Raw genomic sequence first — 19,880 nt, 5'->3', positions numbered from 1 at the left:
ATCACTTTCAGAACGATTTTATCCAGCTAATGAACGATAAAAACATTGGCAGCCAATCAGAATCCATCCTGCTGTAACAAGCTCTATCGTTTAAACTTTAAAGTGACAGACAAGCACGCGCTTAGAATAAACAACACTATAGGCTATCATCCGATGATGTGGATGCTAATATCTTCATAGTTATCGTTCTTGGTGTGAACGGGCCTTAAGGTTAAACAGTTCACAAAAAAATATATAGGCCTAAAAAAAAAATTCAAAACAATATATAATAATAATTCTGCAGATGCAACTAGGCTTGATATTTTGCTAACTAATGCGAAACAGAAAAATGTTATAGGCTATGTATGTGATAAGTGTTTAAATGCTTTTGGGGACAACTGTACACATTGAGATACATATCAATTAACTTGATCAGTCATACAGTTAATGAAACAATATTTCTTTATGGATATCTTTTTTTAGTTTAACCCTGATGGTGTTGCAGTATTTGGATGGTGGTTGTGTAGGCACAGCTCTCTCATTGAAGCTCTGAGGACGAGCAACAAGATGCTGTTTCTCTCTATTTCCTCAGGAGGGCGCTGTTATAACACAAAAACATGCAAAAGTTTGTATAATCCGTCTCCAATTACTGCTGTTATTTATTTGCCATCTTTATTTGTGAAAATTAGCACATGTACACACAAACTTACTCTTGTTAATGCTCGAATGAGTCTCTGTAGTATAGCATGTTCAAACTGAGGACATTGAACCACCACATGACCCACACAATCCAGCAAACAGCAGATGGTGTGCCGCTGAGACTAAAACAGCACAGAATTATAACCACACAAAGCTGTATAAAATTAGATAAATGTCTTATATGTATGATGCACACTTGTAACTATACAACTGATTACTTTCAATGCTTTTTATGCTTACAAAATGTATATTTACTACATGTATTAAGTCACACACACAATACAGTTCAACATCAAATTGTGTGTTTGTTGTAGTGTGTTCTGTCAAGGGAGGCCAGACTCAGTTCAGACATTCACCTTGTGAAGTGTGATAAGGGAGTTTTGTGCAGGCCAGGTTGAGGTCAGCCTCTCTATGTCATCTTTATTGAGAACAGGCTCCTGTTATAAGAAAGCACACCAGCTAAACTATTGCATTTTGAAACAGTGAGAAAAAACTTTGTAAAAAAAAAAAAAGTTTTTAACAGACATGAATATATTATCTGTCATTTTTATCACTGACATAATTTTGTGCCAGAACTACCATACTGTGACCTCTGACCTTTAGTCTGTCCAGCCAGGTCCATAACAGTGTGCTCAGAACGTCTGGATCTGTTTCCATGACTAATGTAACCCAGCCACATTCACTCAAGTTGAGCTCATCCTGCAGAGAATTAAAAAGAGTTCAAATCTTTTACATACCACAATATTTACTCACTGTAATTTCTTTTATTATTTACAACTGCAGCCACACTGTAAAAAAAAAAAAAGAAGTTGTTGCCGTAAAGGTGCTATATGTAACTTTTCTTCTAAAATGAATAATTTTTTTATTGCTTGTGTGTGAAGGGGTTGTAATCACACATTACAATGATCCACTTTTCGGGTTTTGCTATTACCTCTGAAGGCCAGTATTCCTATTTCTATGTGAAGTCTCTAGGTCGGATTTTCTGCGAAATCCATCGGATGTGACGTGCATGCGCGCTCCCGAGCCTCTCTCCTTTTTATTTACAGTCTATGCGACGGCACTGTAACAACATGGAGTCTGATAACACCAGAAAACGACCTGCCTCCAGCACAACAGACTCAACACAAACTCCACATAAATATAAAAAAAAAAAAAAAAAAAAATGTATCTGCTGAAGCTCGTCAGGCCAAACGTGAATCGGATCGACTTAGGACCAAAACACGGATCAACATCGGCAGAGCGTTTGATTTATGGAGAGACCTCCGCTATTTTTATTGTAATAAATTACAAGTTTTCAGATATGCTGAAAAAATGGTAAACTGTAATAAAATAGCAAGGTAAACTACAACATACATGAGACATGAAATTAATACAAAAGACTGTTCCAGGATAACAAAAAGTGGGTGCTTTAGGATGTAACTTTTATTTTATGTACTAGATCTACTGTCTAACGTCACTCATCCCACTACGATCATATTGTTTATAATACACATTTCCAGACACGTTCAGTACAGTAATGTTACTTCCTACGATCTTACTGTTACACTGAAATTGTTCAGTCTAGTCACTAACCGTTTTCGTTATCATATTATACATTCACCTATGTTGACATTGCTGATTGTGAAAGATACACGAATAGTTAGTGAAACACCACATGTCGGCTAAATGCAGTCAGTAGCCGTGTTTCCACTGCCGGGCCAGGGCCGAGCCGTGCTAGTGCGTGCCAGAGCCAGTCGCGTTTCCACTGTCACTTCCGGGGCTTGATCGGGGCTTACTCGGGGCCAACGGCCAGGATTTCTGGCCCGTCGAATACCTTGGGCCAAAGCGGGCCAGCTCGGGCTAGAGGCGTGGGCAAGGTAAAAGGCGGAGTTTATCGGTGTTATGGAACGTTATGATCTGAAGCAAGATGCACATTTCACTTTTTTATATCACGCAAAATAATCACTGCTCGAAATGGAGAATCGCCTGTACTGGTCTGTAGAAGATACCAAAGCTCTTCAGAGCATTTGGGCAGAAGAAAGGGTACAACGTAAATTTGACTTTCTAAGCTGAGAATTCAGCGAGCAACGCTTCAAGTTCAGGAAAAAATTAAAAAGTTGCGGGTGCAGTATTGTACAAGGTGATTCAAACGCAAAATGGACAAAGCGGAACTCAGAGAGGGAACTTTCCATGGTTCGACTTGATGAACGTGTGCTGGGTCACCGTCCCTCTGTTAGTGGCGACTCGCGAGACAATCGGGACACTATTGCAGCCACGGCCGGTGAGTTAATATACATGCTGTCTTCCTAACTTAAAAAATCAAATTCATAATACCCGCTGAAATGGGTTGGGTTGTATGACGTTTGATCCAGAAAGGCGTGTTGGGGGCGGGGTTTAGGGCAGCGCTGCGGGGCTACTGGCCCAGCAGTGGAAACGCAAGCCCGGTGCTTAAGGCCCGAGGCCACTGGCTCGGCTCGGCTCGCTGTTAGCCCTGGCCCGGCCCTAGCCCGGCAGTGGAAACGCGGCTAATGTAACGTTATCATGGTACGAGCATGGAGCATAGTTCAACGTCAAGCTGTAGCCTATTATTGTAACGTTGCAGTGGGAGTTTACATGAGTTTCCAGCATGTTGTGTGTTGTGCCGAATTTGGACCCCCTGCCAAATTATTACGAAATTCGGCACAACACCTGTACCATGAGTGCTCGCTCTTGTGTTGGAGCACGCGCAAGAGCAAGAGCCAACTTGTAAAAATTGGTTGCAATCTGAAACATCACCGATAGAGGCCGCTAAAAAATACATATAGCACCTTTAAATTTTTTAAAACAATCAACTTTGATGTTTGTCATTTCAACTTAAATTACATTATACATTGAATCTTGTACAACTTCTAAAAAAGGTGAAAATTGCTTTACTTATTTTGATGAGTTAATGTAAAAAATGTCATAACTTATTTGTCATATAATTTTTTACAGTGCAATATGTAATTTTAAAATATTTTGTTATACAGACACCCAGACAGAATAAGGAGACAACAAGATAGATATAAAAAAATTGTCAGTATGGTTATCTGAGTGATTTTAAAGCAAGAAAGTTTATAGATTATATACCATGATTTTAAAAAAATGAATCATTGCTCTGTATACAGTAATTAACTGTACGTGAAATGGATGCAGTCGTATGGCCAATAAAGGGAACCTTGGAAACATGATCATGCTTTGCAGTGTTCCTGCATGGATCAAAATGTTTTGTCAGTCCTGTAACTAACAAGGCTATGAATTCAGGAACATATTTTGCTTGTCAAAATCAAGCCATACATACTATACCTGCAAGCCCGCTGCTCTTTTCAATACAGTGTCCACTGGAGGACGCTGTTGTGCCATTGCTTTAGCGACAGGTCTCGATAATGACGACTGATCTAATGTATGATCCTCTCGTCCTAACTTAAAAAAAAAACATCCACAACTTTTGCACAAATTAAAAGTAATACAAAATAAAAGTTCTCAAAACCATTCAGGCAGTGATCTTATATGCAGTGAAAAAACTGCAGACATTTTAATTAGTTTCACACTGACCTCGAGGTTTGAACTGAACTTTAGGAAAACTTGAGGTTTCTTGGTTGTACATTTTGTCTTCTTGTTCACAGTCTCATTATATGAGTGAGGAGCTGATGTTCCATTGCTTTGGTCTGTCATCCAGATATAAGGAATCTTTTGGGATTCTGTTAGGATTCTCTGATCTTTTGATGGGCCGATTTCTCCATTGCTCATTTTATGGTGTCCACCAGATTGAGGAGAGTAATGTGAGAACATGAAATCCTTGCAGAGACAAGATTTCAAATGTCATTTCATTTTCATAAATTATGTGTTCATAAACAATTCCTGTGATGCAAAGCTGAATTTTCAGCATCTTTACTCCAGTCTTCAGTCACATGACCCTTTAGAAATGGCAGCCAATTAACATTATCATCAATTTTAAAAATTGCTGCTTAATATTTTTGTGAAACTGATAAACTTACAAATAAATGCTGTTTTTTAAACTTTCTATTAATCAAAGAATCCTATATATATATATCACTGTTTCCATAAATATATTTTTCCCATAAATATATTTTTAAAACAGAAAAAATATTCAAAATTGATAAGAACTATTATTGGTAAGTGAGCACCAATAATTGATAATTCAGCATAAAAGCAGCATATTAGAATAATTTAACAATGATGATCATGTGGCACTGAAGACTGGAATAATCACACAATAAATTATATTTTAAACGATAAAACTGTTATTCTAAATAGCAAAAATGTAAATAATAATTCAAAGAAAAATTTCCAACATAGGTGATAATGTGGGTGCATTCAGTCCTGAATTGATTCATCGGATTAAAGCTGCTGTAGGTAACTTTTGTGAATTTCTTTTTTTACATATTTTTTAAAGGGGTCATATAATGGTACATGCACTTTTACAAGTTGATTGTACTGAAATGTGTGTTGGCAGTGCCTGTACACAACCATCATAAAATGATAAAAATCCATCCAGTGTTTTTGTTTTAATCTCCTTATATGTTTTCCCCTGCCTCAAATTGAGCCGTTCGATTTTGTGACGTCACACGCTCGGAAGCCCCTCCCACGATTGTTGATTGACAGCAGCGTTTCAACACAGACCCGCCCTCGTTGGTGAGAGCTGTCAATCATAGTCTGCGCGGACCGGCGCATTCATTGTTGATATGCTGGAGCAAATGAGCAGAATGGCGTCTAAGCGATTGTGGTGTTCTGTTCTTGGGTGCAATAACGAACACAGCAGTCACAGGGGGGGGGGGGGGGGGGGTTAGAAACCAGTCCAAACCCAGTTAAAGATAGATACAGAAACTGGGAAGGAGGGGTTTGCGAAAACTGTATGAAATGTTGATGCTTTGTGAAATCAACCAGGTCTTTCTTTTCCAAGCTGGGTGGCTGTGGCTTGAGAAAAGAGTCCTCAGAAGAATAAACCTTTTCTCTTTATTACAATTTGCCTCTTGGAAGTTTCTTACACCTTTTGATGCTGTTTTTATTAACGTCTGAAAATTGCTGTTACAACAGTTTACTTCTAGAACAGGTACAGGCAGGCAGGATAACAGCCAGGAACACGCACACAAAACACATCTAACTACGACTAACTACTGACAAAGAGTGACAGAACTGAAGGGACTAAATACAGACATTGATTAGTGAAGACAGGTGACACAGATGACAATGACGAAGAACAGGTGGGTGATTGAGGGAGTGAGTTCAGGTGTGGAGACAAGGAGGATTCTGGGAAGTGAAGACGACGACAGAAGGTGCAGACGATGACTGTGACAGCTGGCTTATACTTTCATTTTGTATTTGTTTATTTATTATTAAACTTGTTGAACGTTCGCCGGTTCCCACCTCCTTCTTCCCATAACAACTGAACCCCGTTACAAATGTACTAGCAAACCATCTAGCATTAGGCTTACATATCGCTAGATTAATTCAGAGGTGGAAAGAGTAATAAAATATTCTACTCAAGTAAAAGTAGCCTACTACTACTTCAATGAAATTTTACTTAAGTACAAGTAAAATTACCGGTCTAAAAATCTACTCAAGTAAAAGTAAAAAGTAGCTCATTTAAAATTTACTCAGAGTAAAAGTTACTGAGTTACTTTTTTAACAGCGGGTGGGGGAATCCCCCGTGTAGGGTTGTAATGGTAGGAGATTTTCACAGTATGATAATGTCTCAGAAAATATCACGGTTTACAGTATTAATCAATTATTAAATAAATAAACGGTATTATTAAATTATGGTTATTATTATTATCATCAGTTAAAATGACAGTTAAATGAATGAAAACATGTTTTTTTTTGGTTGAACAAATGCTTTTACTATAACAAACTTGAAACCATTTGTTTGTTTTGTTTATTAAAATTTCAATAAAACATGTCTAATCGATTAAATTCAACGATTGATAATGAATTAGATTAACAACTTATTTTTAACATTAATAATTTATTAAAATGTTAAAGAATAATATAGTGTGGGAGCCATTTGCTATTGTTGATGTAGTGGTGGTGGTCAACACTAGAGGGCAGTGTGCTTGTGCTATAGTAGCGAAGGTCACGGTGGCACAGGCGCGCCAGCTGATTTAATGCACAGGTGTAGCGAGGGAAAGTATGCTAGGGTGGCGGGGAGATCACACGGTTTTTACCGCTGGCACGCCACAGCTAGATTAGTCCTCACGTTTGCATATACTTTGAACTCTGTAAACCATCTTTCTATTAAATGGGAACATCACCCAAAGACGCTAAACGTTGTGGACTTCAAATTCATCTGAAGTGGACAAACAGCGCGTCAAAAACAGGATCTAGCCCTCACCCTGCCGAGTGTCTGATTTGCGTTAAGACAGTCACTACACAAGTAAAAACCTCGATCTCGCTGAGATGTCCTGGAGGAAGAACAAATGAAAAGCTGGTTTCGTTTGGATACGTTGGTGTGTTGCCTAGGCAAACTAAAAGGCAATAGTCGACATAGCGCAATAACAAGGCTCGTGAATCTTACAAAGTAATCTGTTGAAAATGAGTGACACACAAGGCAATGATGAAAATAAAACTACAGAGTTGCAACGTGAGGGTAGCGAAAAAAGGACAAGAAAGCCTACCGCTAAAGGAATCGTTATGATAATTGAAAGACTTCAAAAGGAAAGAAGTATGATTTTTTTAAAAACAAGCAAAATAAAAGCGGACATCGTCCCGTTTTTGGTTGAAAAGGTTCCTGCAAATGTGACAAGCGTTCAACAAAAGCTAAAAGGGTTTAAGTCTCTATGTCAAAATGCCTTTGATCTTCACAACACATTGCTCAATGAGTTTTCTCTGCCTGAAGAGGAACAGAAAAGACAGGAAGAATGGTTTCAGTCAAAAAGGTCCGTTAATGATGCCTTTGTTGAGGAAGTGTATAAATGGTTGAAGGAGATGGGAGCTTCATGTGATGATGAAAATGTGAATGATGTCGCTGACATTGTTGATGATGATGATGATGATGACGATGATGATGATGATGATGGTGATGGCCAGGGTGCACAACGAAAGGTGAAAACCAAAGATGCTCAATCTGTGTGTCAAGATGACATTGGGCCAGGGGACAGTGGCCCTCATTTATCAAAAGTGCGTACACCAAATTTCCAGCGTACACCTGGCGTACACCCAAAACCACAGTGACTTTGAAATTTATCAATATGGACGTTGGCGTATGGCACGCTCAAATCCTACGCCAGCTCAGGAGGTGGTGTACGCACGTTTTGAGTTAGTGCGGAAATGCGCAGAAAAACAATTCCTAACACCACAAAACGCACTGACAAACTAAAAGATATGATATATTATGACCCACTGTAAAACAAAAAAACAAAAACATAGTAATTATTTACTTCAGTGTTTATTTTTGTGCAACATGGACTTCAATGTTTAATTTGTGTGACTTTACCAAAGCATTTGATTTATAAGCGTATTCCTTCAGTTGCGAGCCTGTGCGCTTTACCCTGACGTTTCATGGTTAGGATCGGCAGGTGCGCACGGACTGAGTTCGGTAACGAAAGGCTTTCAATGACCAACAAATAATTCAGACTGACAAAATAATAAAAAATACATTCTTCTTCTTTTAAATAATAATAATAATACAAATAATAATAATGACATTCTTCTTCTAAATAACAATAAGCGTCATTAATAATACAAATCATACTAATAATAAGAAGCATATTACAAATTGTCATGCAATTATTAATGTGAATGAATGGTAGGCCTACTCCACATCACATCATCATCATCACTATTGTACACACCAATACATGTAACGTGATTCGAAATTGAATACTAATTCAGAAGACGTGCTGTAAAATATTGCATTGTGATAGGTCATTTCGCCTCCACGTCAGAGAAGTTTCTCTTCTTTGCCGTCTTCCGTGTGTCCATGGCGTAAAATCAGGGCGTGGGGGAAGCGGAGACTTGAATATATAGGGGCGTGTTATTCTAATGACGATCGTCTTTAGCCGCGGGATTTATCAAGGGCAGGTATTGCGTACACCTGGATTTCAAAGGTACGCACAGCTTCATAAATCAGGCGGTGAGAGGAGTGTAAGCATAATCTTACGCCAACATATACGCTTGTTTCTACGCAAGAATGATAAATGAGGGCCAGTGTGTCTAATGTGTCCAGCAAAAGATCAAGCAAAAGAAGCCATGGCAGTTCCAGTACATCTTCCGCACGGTTAAAGGCAAAGGCAGAAAAGGCAGCTTTGATGGAGAAGGCTGCTGCTTTACAAAGGAAGCATCAGCTCGAGGAACAAGAGGAGGAACTCCGATTGGAAAGAGTCAAGCTGAGGAAAAGAAAGGAACAGTTGGAACTTGATGCACAAATTGCTATGGCTGCTGCAAGGCTTTCAGTGCTGGAAGGCAGTGATGTGGGAATGGCTGCATCAGATGGAATGAACTCATACGTGAGTAAGGCATGTAAAGGGCAAAGTCTTGAACTTAATCCAAACGCAAGCATTTATGTTCCTAAACAAAGCACAATGGCTACAAAACCAACCTCAAGAGAACCACCTTTGTCTCCTGTGCATGTCAAGGACCCCTTTGCACGCTCACAGAATCACGAACGGCGTCGTGTCATATCATCAGCAAGGGATAGCACTTTTAGACTGCAGTCACAGCCACACAATGGAATACATGGTACTGGCCAACAGCATCGGTTTGAAAATGTTCCTACAACCTTAGCAACTGTGCCTGCTGGATCAGTAGCTGCACAAGAACAGCAATTGCACAGGCTTCAGCCAGCACAGAACACTCCACCAATGCAAAGCACTGTGGACCGGAATGCCATAAGTGGAATCTTGCAAAAGCAGAATGAGATTACAGCAATGCTTGTGCAGCAGCAAATGTCATCAAGTTTGCCACAGAAAGACATTGCCATATTCGATGGGGATCCATTGCAATTTCTTTCATTTGTTAGAGCTTTTGAACACTGTATCGAGGGGAGAACTAGCAGCTATCAAGACTGTCTGTACCTGTTAGAGCAATATACTACAGGGCAGCCTAGAGAGCTGGTTCGAAGTTGCTTACATATGTCATCGCAGCAAGGATATCAAAGAGCAAAAGGTCTTCTGAGAGAGCACTTTGGCAGTGAACAGAAGATAGCAACCGCCTACATGGACAAGGTGTTCGGATGGCCTATCGTAAAGGCTGAGGATGTTAAGGCATTGCAAGAATTTGCACTTTTCCTACGAGGCTGCTGCAATGTTATGACTGAGATACAATGTATGGAGGAATTGAATATTCCATCAAATATGAAGAATGTGATAATGAAATGGCCGTACAGGCTGCGGGACAGATGGAGATCTATGGCCTGTGAGCTACAAGAGCGACGAGGCTATCGAGCCACCTTTCCTGATATGGTGAACTTTCTTGAGACTCAAGTCAAAATCTTGTCTCATCCGCTTTTTGGTGATATTGCAGACACACAAGTCAGATTTGAAAAACTACTTAAAAAAGTAAGTAGACCTGTAGACCTCTAGACCTGCGCGTTCACGGCAGGCTCCGCTGTGGGGGAGGAGCTGTGGAGGAAGGGCTGTAGCGCAGCAGAGAGCAAGGGGGTGGGACCTGTAAGTTGTGCTTGTTCAAATTTTCAGGCTAAGTCAACGTTTTCTCAAAACTCCCTACTGCAGCTTTAATTCCACTTTATGATAAATGTATTTTTATTTTCTGAAATTGCAAAATACAGCAAATCTTACTAAAAAAATTATTGGCTCTCACCTTAATGATGGTAATCTTGCTGAGATCTGATTCGCTGTAGCTTCGCTTGTTTAGTAGGACGTCTCTCTTCCTCTCCAAGAACCCGAATGGCTCGTCCCAGGACTTGCAGGAGAACATTCTGCTTGAGCCTCGCCTTTCCTTCAGAGCAGGAAGGTTCCTCTTCAAAAGTGTCTCCTTCACTGCCTTCTTTAGAGCCAGAATGTTCACCCTCTTCTCCAGTTCTCTCTGGACCTCTGGAGGACTGGAAGCTCCCTGGGTTAAAGTGATCAGCATGCTGCAGAGGACGTGCAGGATCTTGGGTGTGTGTTTGAGTGTTCGAGCCTCTTCCCCGTGCAGCAGAAGAGCCTGACGCAGGAGGTACTGCCGAAGACTGAAGGAAGAACCGTGGCGCACGTTCAGACACGGGAATTGGGCCAGCTGAGAGCTCACCACCCGGGCGAAATCAAACACCAGATTGATCTGTGATCGAGTCTGGATTGAACGAGGCCTTTTGATCCGGACGTAGTGGACAGCTTCACTAGCGCTGATTCGACAGGTGTAGACTAGATAACATGCGATAAGAACACCTGTAAAGCAGGACGGATATTAAAGAGAATAGAATGTCACTAAATTTACATTGAAAGTAATGATGTAGAAATTGCAACTTGCCTGTCCTGCCTAATCCAGCATGGCAGTGAACTGCCACCTTCCCTTCCTGCACAGAGAAAGCCAAAACCTTCACGGCATCCACCATCCCCTCCAAAGAAGACACTCCAAAATCAGACATCCCAAAATTATAGAAAAAAACTGTCAGACAAAAAAGGAATATAATTCAGTAATTCGTCAGCTAATTTATGGGGTGAATCTCAAAAGGAACATTCAGGTCATATTTCAAACACAATATTAAAAGAAAAGAAAAAAGATTTTGAATGACATTCATATATTAGTAGGACCAATACATATTGTATATGTTTGCATTGAGACATAATTTTCATGATAACATATTCTATTTTATAATATGTAAAGTACCATTCAAAAGTTTGGGTAAGATGCAGTAAGTTTTTTAAAAATATATATAAATTAATACTTTTATTCAGCAAGGATGCATTAAATTGCACGAAACTGGCAGTAAAGACATTTATAATGTAAAAAAATATTTAAAATAAATCCTGTTATTTTACACTTTCTATTAATCAAAGAATCCTGAATAAATTATCAGTTTCCACAAAAACATTAATCAGCGCAACTGTTTTCAACATTGTTAATAATGAGAAATGTTTCTTGAGTATAGCAAAATTAAAATATATATATAATTTAATCATTTTTATAATTTAAAGAAGGGGATAGGTATATTGTATGTATTATGGTAATACGAATTATAAGTTGCAGAATGCAAAACATATTACTTTAAAATATTTCTTTCTTTCTTTTTTGTTCTTGACAGGTTTTTGCATGTGTTTGGCTCACTTTGGCTGTCCATAAAGACCTGAGGTGAATATGTGAACCCACTGTCAGGCTCCAGAGGAGGGCCGCAGTGAGCATGTTCCCCTGGGAGCTGCATATTAATGATGGATTTAATGTTCAACCTGTAAGCACACACACACTGCCAATTATTAACCAGAAACATCCCCCTGCAGAGTGTAAGTAAATATTAAACATCTGTATTATATAACACTCACTGTTTGAACTGTTCTATGATGCTGTATCTCTTGATGAGGTATGTAGAAGGTCGTGCCATTGCAATAATGTCATCCGTCACCCTAAATGCAAAGTGAAGTGATAAATAAACACATGCAGTGAATATGTGCATGGCTATGTAAGGAGGATATTCTATAAAGCAAAGAAAGCAGGAAATTATAAATTAGGACGCAGTGTGACCATCTTGATCTTTTAGATCTTCTAAAGATCTTCTAAAGTGACATTATATATTTATGCATACATACAAATTCGTGCACACAGTTGCAATCAAAATTTGTTATACCCTCTTGACCTGCAAGACATTTTGCTGCCGAGAACAACATTTCAAACAATTCAACAAAATCGCCTTTCAGTAAACTATTATAGAAAGTTAATTTGTAGAAGATAGAATAGAAAGTAAAGAACGTAAAGTTGAATTCAACTCCCAAAAGTCAAATGTTGTGCAGAATCATTGTTCTTTATAATCTCCAATAAACAGCATGCCTGTAAGTGCTTAAAGGAACACTCCGACTTTTTGGGACTTTAGCCTATTCACCTTATCCCCCAGAGTTAGAAAAGTCCATACATACCTTTTTCATCTCCGTGCGTGCTATAAGTCTGTTTGACGCACCCACCGCTAGCCTAGCTTAGCACAAAGACTGGATGTAAATGGTTGCAGCTAGCATACTAATCCAAATAAGTGACAAAATAACGCAAACATGTTTCTATTTACATGTTGTGATTTGTATAGTCACAGACTGTACAAAAAACAAAGTCACATGAGACACAGACATATTTTAACCGTATAAATACTGGGAACTATATTCTCTGAAGGCGACTATATATTTTCTGAAGGCGAAACACTGCTACTTGGGCGGAGTGATAACCGCAGCACCTGAGACGCGCCGTGGTGAGGAGCAGAGAGCTCTCAGGTGCTGCGGTTATCACTCCGCCCAAGTAGCAGTGCTTCGCCTTCAGAGAATATAGTTCCCAGTATTTATACGGTTAAAATATGTCTGTGTCTCATGTGACTTCGTTTTTTTGTACACTCTGTGACTATACGAATCACAACATGTAAATAGGAAAATGTTTGCGCTATTTTGTCACTTATTTGGATTAGTATGCTAGCTGCAACCATTTACATCCAGTCTTTGTGCTAAGCTAGGCTAGCGGTGGGTGCGTCAGATAGAGTTACAGCACGCACGGAGATGAAAAAGGTATGTATGGACTTATCTAACTCTGGGGGATAAGGTGAATAGGCTAAAGTTTCAAAAAGTCGGAGTGTTCCTTTAAAAGCTTCTGTCACCTCTCTACTGCAATCGTGGCCCATTCCACGCTTAAAAAGCTTCCAGATCACTGATAATCTTTGGTTTTCACCAAGGGCGTAGGTTTAGGGGGGGACGCTAGGTACTAGTCCCAATCAATATTTTGAGATGACAAATTTGTCCCCACCAATATTTAGCAAGCTCCTTTGAACTGCTATTTTGATATTTGCGCTGCATTTGGATCGATTCCAACGGCCAGGACGACGACAGTACAAGATACGCCGTAATTTGATTGGCGGCGGGGTATCTGACAGGCAGGCTACACGCGCGGGCCGGGACTACTTTTTGTGCTTGCACTCACTGGCAGCGAGCGGGTGGTGACGTGTGTGTGTGCGCGCGTGACGACGCCGACGGTAAGTTACCAGGGCTGTCTCTCTGCCTGCCATATACAAAGGCCAGAGTAAAACATTTTAATATTCCGGTTTTTTGCCCCTTTTTGTACTTTGTAGATCAGCTATGTCACCCAAGAAGAAGAAAGGGGACATACGAAGCTTTTTCATAAAGCAGAGTGTAAGTAGGCAAAAATAACTAGCAGTAGTAGTGACTGACCAGGCTTTCAAATGCAGATTCTAGTGGAAAATAGTATTAACTGGTGATCCTGGTTACCCAGGATATTGTTACAGTTAAACCTAGCTTGAAGCTTCTGCAATCTTTCAAGGTTAGGAGCATTAATTAGGGGTGTGCAGCACAGATAGACTCATAGAAGTCGCACTATCATGATAGAATGCTATGTTAGCAAGTCACTGAATGTTAATTAGCCTACCTTAACTTAGAATCTTGCCGTCATAAACAGTGGATCATCTGAGACATTTTTCGTTTCTACATTCTGTTTATGTAATGTATTTGTGAGTGTAGCCTACTTGCTTAGACACATGTGCTGGAAAAACATGTTGGCAATGTTAAAAAGGCAAAAGTTAACACTGTTGGTTATTCAAATATAATAAATCATTATTTGATTGATAATATCCAAAATAACAATATCTGGTAGGAGGGTTAAACTTGCTAGCCATAGGATAGACTACAAAATTAATTAACCATTTTGTATGCAGGAAAGACAGCATCAAACCACAACAGATTTACATTTATTCATTTAGCAGACACTTTTTATCCAACGACTTACAATTGAGAACAATAGAAATGACAAAGGAAATCACCATTAAAGCACTGTTACTTATCTTACAACAAAATAATTCCCGGCTGGGGGGGGGGGGGGGGGGGGGGATTGGGATTGGGGGCGGGGGATGTCCCCACCAAAGCTGAGACCAAACCTACGCCCATGGTTTTCACGCAACCACTGCTTTCTTCAAATTCCACCAAATATTTTCAATGAGATTTAAATCTATAGACTGCACAAGCCACTCGAGAACATTCTATGACTGATCCCTGAACCAAGCTTTAGTAGATGTATACTTTGAGATGGCTGTCCTGCAGGAAATTACATTTATCATAAAGCTTCAGTTTCTGCACCGAAGGCATCCCCATCTTTGCCAAAATGGCTTGATGCTTCAAAGAATTCATGATGTCCTTCATACAGTCAAGATTTCCACTTCCTGCAACAGCAAAGCACCCCCAAAACATGACTGGACCACCTCCATGTTTGACCATGGAGATGGAGTTCTTCTGCTCATAAGCTTTGCCTTTTTGCACCAGATATATCAATGAACCATGGGTCCAAAAAGTTCCAGTTTGGTCACATCACTCCATAAAACATTCTTCAAGAACTCCACAGGTCTATCCAAATGAATGTAAGCATATTCAAGTCGGCCTTTTATGTGCTGCTTGGTCAAGAGTGGCATGAGGCAAGATGTCCCAACATGCTTGTCTAGTGTTCTTCTTATACTCTGCATTAAATTGTTTTTTCCTCCTTTCATCGGGTCATCCTGCCATTGAGGGTTTTTCTCAGTTGCTCTTATCAATCATTTTATTCCCCTTAATGATATTGTGCTTTTTCTTTAACACCCTCAACGTTTTTTTGGTACAACAAATTTTAAACAGCTGTGTCTCTAGGAACTTTTAGTGTTTTGGAAATTTTCTTGTAGCCATAGACTTTCTAATGTAATAAAACAATTTGTTCTCTATAGCTTTTGTGAGAGCTCTTTTGACATGGCCATATTTGCCACTCAGCTACCACATGCATGGGCTTAATGTGTAACAGCACAAGCTAATTCTATTTTGTTATAGAGTTTCCAAAAGCTTAATTGTGTTTTAACACAATTGTGTACAATACAAATAAGTGACTTAAAAACAGCAGCGTTGAATAATTATGACATAGCTATATTACAAAAGAAATCCTATAACTCAAAAGAATTACATTATATATATTCACATTATCACTTTTATTCTGCCACTAAACTGTTTTAGGATTATATAACTTTTATATTGCAATTTTATTTAAAAACACTATCTTTAGAAAAGCTTACATTTGTAAATTGTTACATTCTCCGGGGGGTTGAATCAATTTGATTGCAACTGTGCATTCATGCTCTCAGATATAACCATTCCTATATGTTTGGTGTGTCACTTCTAACATTAAATCGCTCAGTCAATAGAACACTGTTGGCCTCACCAGCTGCTAAAGACTCCTTCAACGGCCTGCTGGCTCGTGCTCCAGCACGCCGGACCCTCATAGCGGCAGTCTCTCCCCCCACAGGCCAGAAGACAGATGATCTTAGGAGGAACAGCCTTCACCAGACTCTCCCTGGCCTGAGAATATGATGGTCTGGGCACTGGAACTTGTGAAATCATGGAGGACAGGAGAGGAAAGGAGGGAAACTAACAGCAAATGACTGCTTCTATATGCACTAATGGCTTAAAATGTAGCAGGCCATTATGTGGATTTGCTGTGCTTTGGAAAGTCAGCTGAGGAATAGTATAGACGGGAATACAGACAGAAAACATGAACAAAACTGTCAGTTTCCTCCTACTATATACTAACAAGACAAGAAATTAATTAAAATAAGAGAAGAGCAGTCAAGCTAATACACTATAATCACTGCACCGCCGCCATGTTAGCTGACCCACATTTTAAGCCCGATGAATTATCTCCAGCTCCGAGCTTCTTTTTTTTTATACCATTTTGACAGTCAAAAAAAAAAAAACCTGACTTACCCATGTGGCTCCATCCAAAGAAAGAGTTAAATGTGAGAGGCGTACATGGAGACGTTATTACAAACATGTAGAGAGAATGCAACATGGCTATACTGCATACATGTTCATGCCTCAAAGCTGACCCAGCGATTGGCTTCTAATCCTTATTAAGTGTCATAAACACATTAGTGGATAGACATTCACGATTCGTATTAAGTCTAATTATATAAGGGTCCAGCAGTCTGATACAATAATATATACCAAACCACTAGAAATATTTTCTCATGTGCATTTTGCTTAATCAAAGGAACTTTTGAAAACAATTGGAAAGTTTTCTTTGGTCTGAATTAAGTTAACCTTACAGAAAAGTTTATTCATGTGTGCTATTAATAGACTTCTTATATATACTAAAAATAAGAAAGTATACTTTGTCTATTTTTATATACTTCTCATAAATATACTTGTACTTAAAGTATACTTAATAAAATGAACTTGAATTATATTTATTTTCTGTAAGGATACTCTTACAAAAAAAATAAGCATACTTCAAATTAATTTTATCAAGTATACTTAAGTAAAGTTCAAGTACATTTTTAAGTATACTTTATGTAGTAAGTATACTAATAATATCAATTTACTAGTAGTAAACTTGTAAGTGTACTATTTCAATACTGCTTGGGATTAATTGTCCCACTCTTTAGTATAAAAGTATACGTTTAAGTGTAATAAGTGTAACAGTTGTAAACTTTAAGTGCACAACTAGTTCATAACTGTTTCTCATTGTACTGCACCTGTACAAGTGAACTTAAAATTATAGTTTACTATTTTAATACTTTTAGTATATTTTTTTAGTTTATGAAAGTAGACTTTGAAGTATACCCTCAGTAAACTACAAGTTTAGTGGTTTTATACTGCAAGTATACTTGTAAGTTTTCTTTAGTGAACATAACATTATAGTTTACTATTGTATTAATATATTATTTTTGGACTTTAAGTATACTAATGTTCCTATTTAGGTATTCTTTTTTTATACTTGAAATACATATCTTTAACTGTACTTTTAACTCTTTCCATTTAAAAAAATATTTTATTCTAGCTTCATGCTTCCTTTTTTTTTATCAACACTTGAATGTGGGTAAGTTTAATTTAAAAAGCAAAACTTTACACAAATAGCTGACACGTTTCAGCTTTTCAAACTTTTCAGCAAAAGACTGCACTCGGACCAGATGTCGATGATCAAAAACATAGATGGAGAAACGCCTGTGTTTTCTTCGCCTGTGTTTTGATCCGGAGATTCTGTACTAGAAGATGCGTATTAGCAGTAGCCTAACAGTGAAAACATGGAAGGCCGAAAATTCAGTGGGGAAAGAAGAGTGAAGTAGATTTGAAGTTGTCCACTGACAGTTGGCTAGCCTACACAAAAATTAGGCTACTCATAATTAGGAACATGTTTGTTTGTATTACATCTTTATACTTGTATTAGTTTCATACAATGTAAGTTTATAAAACTATATAAAACTATGTGGAAAAAATAATTTAGTAGGCTACTCAAACAAAAGAGTAAACACAACTAAGCTAAGTATACTTAATTATACTTTAAATAGGTAATATAAAAAAGATATTTAAGTATATCTCGATCAAAAGATTGAGTACATGTATAGTCCAAATAAACTTCTCTGTCAGTAAGTCAGGTATATTTAAGTGTAATTTTAAGTTTATTGAGAAGTACATAAAAAGCAGACTGAAAGTATACTTTCTTATTTTTAGTTTAAAAGAAGTATACTAATAATAAACTTCTTTTTCGTAAATGAATGCTAAATGCAGCCAAATAAATGAGTCCAAAGCAATGAGACAAGTAAAAAAACACACACAAACTAGACTTTTTTTCTTTTTCTTTTTTACAACATACTTTATTTAGGGGAAGTTTCCGTGTAGCTCATTAGACTGTTATGCATTCAGGCAGACAAATGCACAGAAATCCATCTGCAATCATGATATTTTGAAGAACATCATTGTAAAAACTAAATGTATAACTTTCTAGTGATTCCTTGCCACACAACCAATCTAATTAGTGCTCAATAGGATTTGAGGGCCTCTGATGTTGTGTCACATCTATTAGGCTTCATTTCGGGGCTAGACCTGTATAGGTCCTTTGAATAGGACCATGTTCTGTATGAGATCATATCTCATTACAGGTACGTTACATATGTTGTGTAACTTTTGTTCAACAGCACTGCAATAACACCTGTGCGTGAGATTTAGCAGTGTGTCATATTGTGTAGTGTAAGTAAGGTATCTGAACCAGTGGATTCAACGAAGTCAGCACAACTTGCAGAACCGTTGTGCCTGTGAACCCTATCCTGGTGAACATGTCATCTCGCTATTAGCATGCTCTCTATAGCCAAGTGCCGTTGACGTGGCATCAAGTGAGAAAAAAATAATAATAATAAAACAGTGGGCTTTTACCCCTGACCCTGATCCGCTGCTCCAGAAACCTTCTGTTAGTTATACTGGAGAGCTTTGAATCAAGCAGCCATAGTCTGAATATATCCTTACAACAAACACACCTGGGCTTCAAAGGGGCATTGACCTCCCAAATGTGAGCAACATAGTACATCCATTGGTACATTTTCAAAATGCCCATCCAGCCCATCTCTGTTTGTATTTTAATGGATGTTTGACTACTGTAGACCTGTTGCAGAAACAGTCAGTCCTGCTGAAAGAACTTGGAGTCATGTGCGTTGCTCAATGGCACAATGGTGATTGAGGACGATTGTGATGACAGAAATAGCTGGCTCACATCTTCCAACCTCTGGAACAGCAGCTCTTTAACCATCAGGTTATCACCTCTCCATGTATATTTCATTCTTCTCTCCATGGTTTCTTCAGGGTTGCACAAAACAGACACAAAAGCAGAGCCAGTCTGAAGAAAAGCAATGGTGCTGCCACTGCACAGCGGGTAAGTTGCGAGGTCCATCGTTCCTATGGAGGATCATGGTCTACGTGTCAGGTTTGCCATGGACACACATGGCGCGGGAGGTGCTTGGGTTGTGACATTTGTCACAAAAGAAGCTGTGTGTTTCTTTGGCTGCTGCTTGCTTGTATCAGCAAGCACACACAGTTCATGGATCCAGCGTACTATTGGGTCTTTCTCAACACTGGCTGCATCAAGGTCTGAAGCAGTTGCCTACCCTTGGCGGCAGACAATTACTCCAGCACCTCCATCATCTTCATCATCATCTTCGTCATCATCCCCTTCATCACTCCCCTCGGAAAAGATCTGTTGACACAGGACAAACACTGTTGCTTAGATAAATACCATGTAAAAAAAATTGTTCACTCAACTTAATGGTACACTAT

At 38.7% G+C, this 19,880-nt stretch overlaps 1 protein-coding gene and 1 long non-coding RNA gene across 2 annotated transcripts in view; both read right to left on the bottom strand.

Annotated features, from left to right (window-relative positions):
- Positions 1–345: 345 nt before the first annotated feature.
- Positions 346–16,866, bottom strand: zgc:77752 (uncharacterized protein LOC393862 homolog). Its single transcript, XM_056236016.1, has 12 exons — positions 16,542–16,866; positions 16,000–16,292; positions 12,111–12,191; positions 11,899–12,017; positions 11,101–11,238; positions 10,453–11,018; positions 4,231–4,473; positions 3,982–4,098; positions 1,276–1,377; positions 1,035–1,115; positions 690–800; positions 346–578 (listed from the first exon to the last, which is right to left on the bottom strand). The coding sequence occupies exons 2-12, from the start codon at positions 16,176–16,178 to the stop codon at positions 459–461; spliced, it is 1,857 nt and encodes a 618-aa protein (XP_056091991.1). The 5' UTR covers positions 16,179–16,292; positions 16,542–16,866; the 3' UTR covers positions 346–458.
- Positions 16,867–18,404: 1,538 nt separating this feature from the next.
- Positions 18,405–19,880, bottom strand: part of LOC130071264 (uncharacterized) — a 36,194-nt gene continuing 34,718 nt past the window's right edge. Inside the window, exon 4 of the long non-coding RNA XR_008803988.1 lies at positions 18,405–19,800. This is a non-coding gene — a long non-coding RNA (uncharacterized LOC130071264). The remainder of the gene's footprint in view (positions 19,801–19,880) is intronic.

Source organism: Rhinichthys klamathensis, unplaced genomic scaffold (assembly GCF_029890125.1).
Source record: "Rhinichthys klamathensis goyatoka isolate OS25496 unplaced genomic scaffold, OSU_Roscu_1.1 h1tg000436l_1, whole genome shotgun sequence".
NCBI lineage: Eukaryota > Metazoa > Chordata > Actinopteri > Cypriniformes > Leuciscidae > Rhinichthys > Rhinichthys klamathensis.
The sequence above is the reverse complement of the archived record's forward strand: the minus strand, read 5'-3'. Positions and strand labels throughout refer to the sequence as shown.

Excerpts from the sequence above, each read along its gene's own strand:
- zgc:77752 (XM_056236016.1), bottom strand. The coding sequence starts at position 16,178 with ATGATTTCACAAGTTCCAGTGCCCAGACCATCATATTCTCAGGCCAGG. Across the intron at positions 11,239-11,898 it reads GGTCTTTATGGACAGCCAAA|TTTTTTTCTATAATTTTGGG; the intron begins GTGAGCCAAACA and ends TTTGTCTGACAG. Across the intron at positions 4,474-10,452 it reads GCAAGATTACCATCATTAAG|GATTTCATGTTCTCACATTA; the intron begins GTGAGAGCCAAT and ends TGTCTCTGCAAG.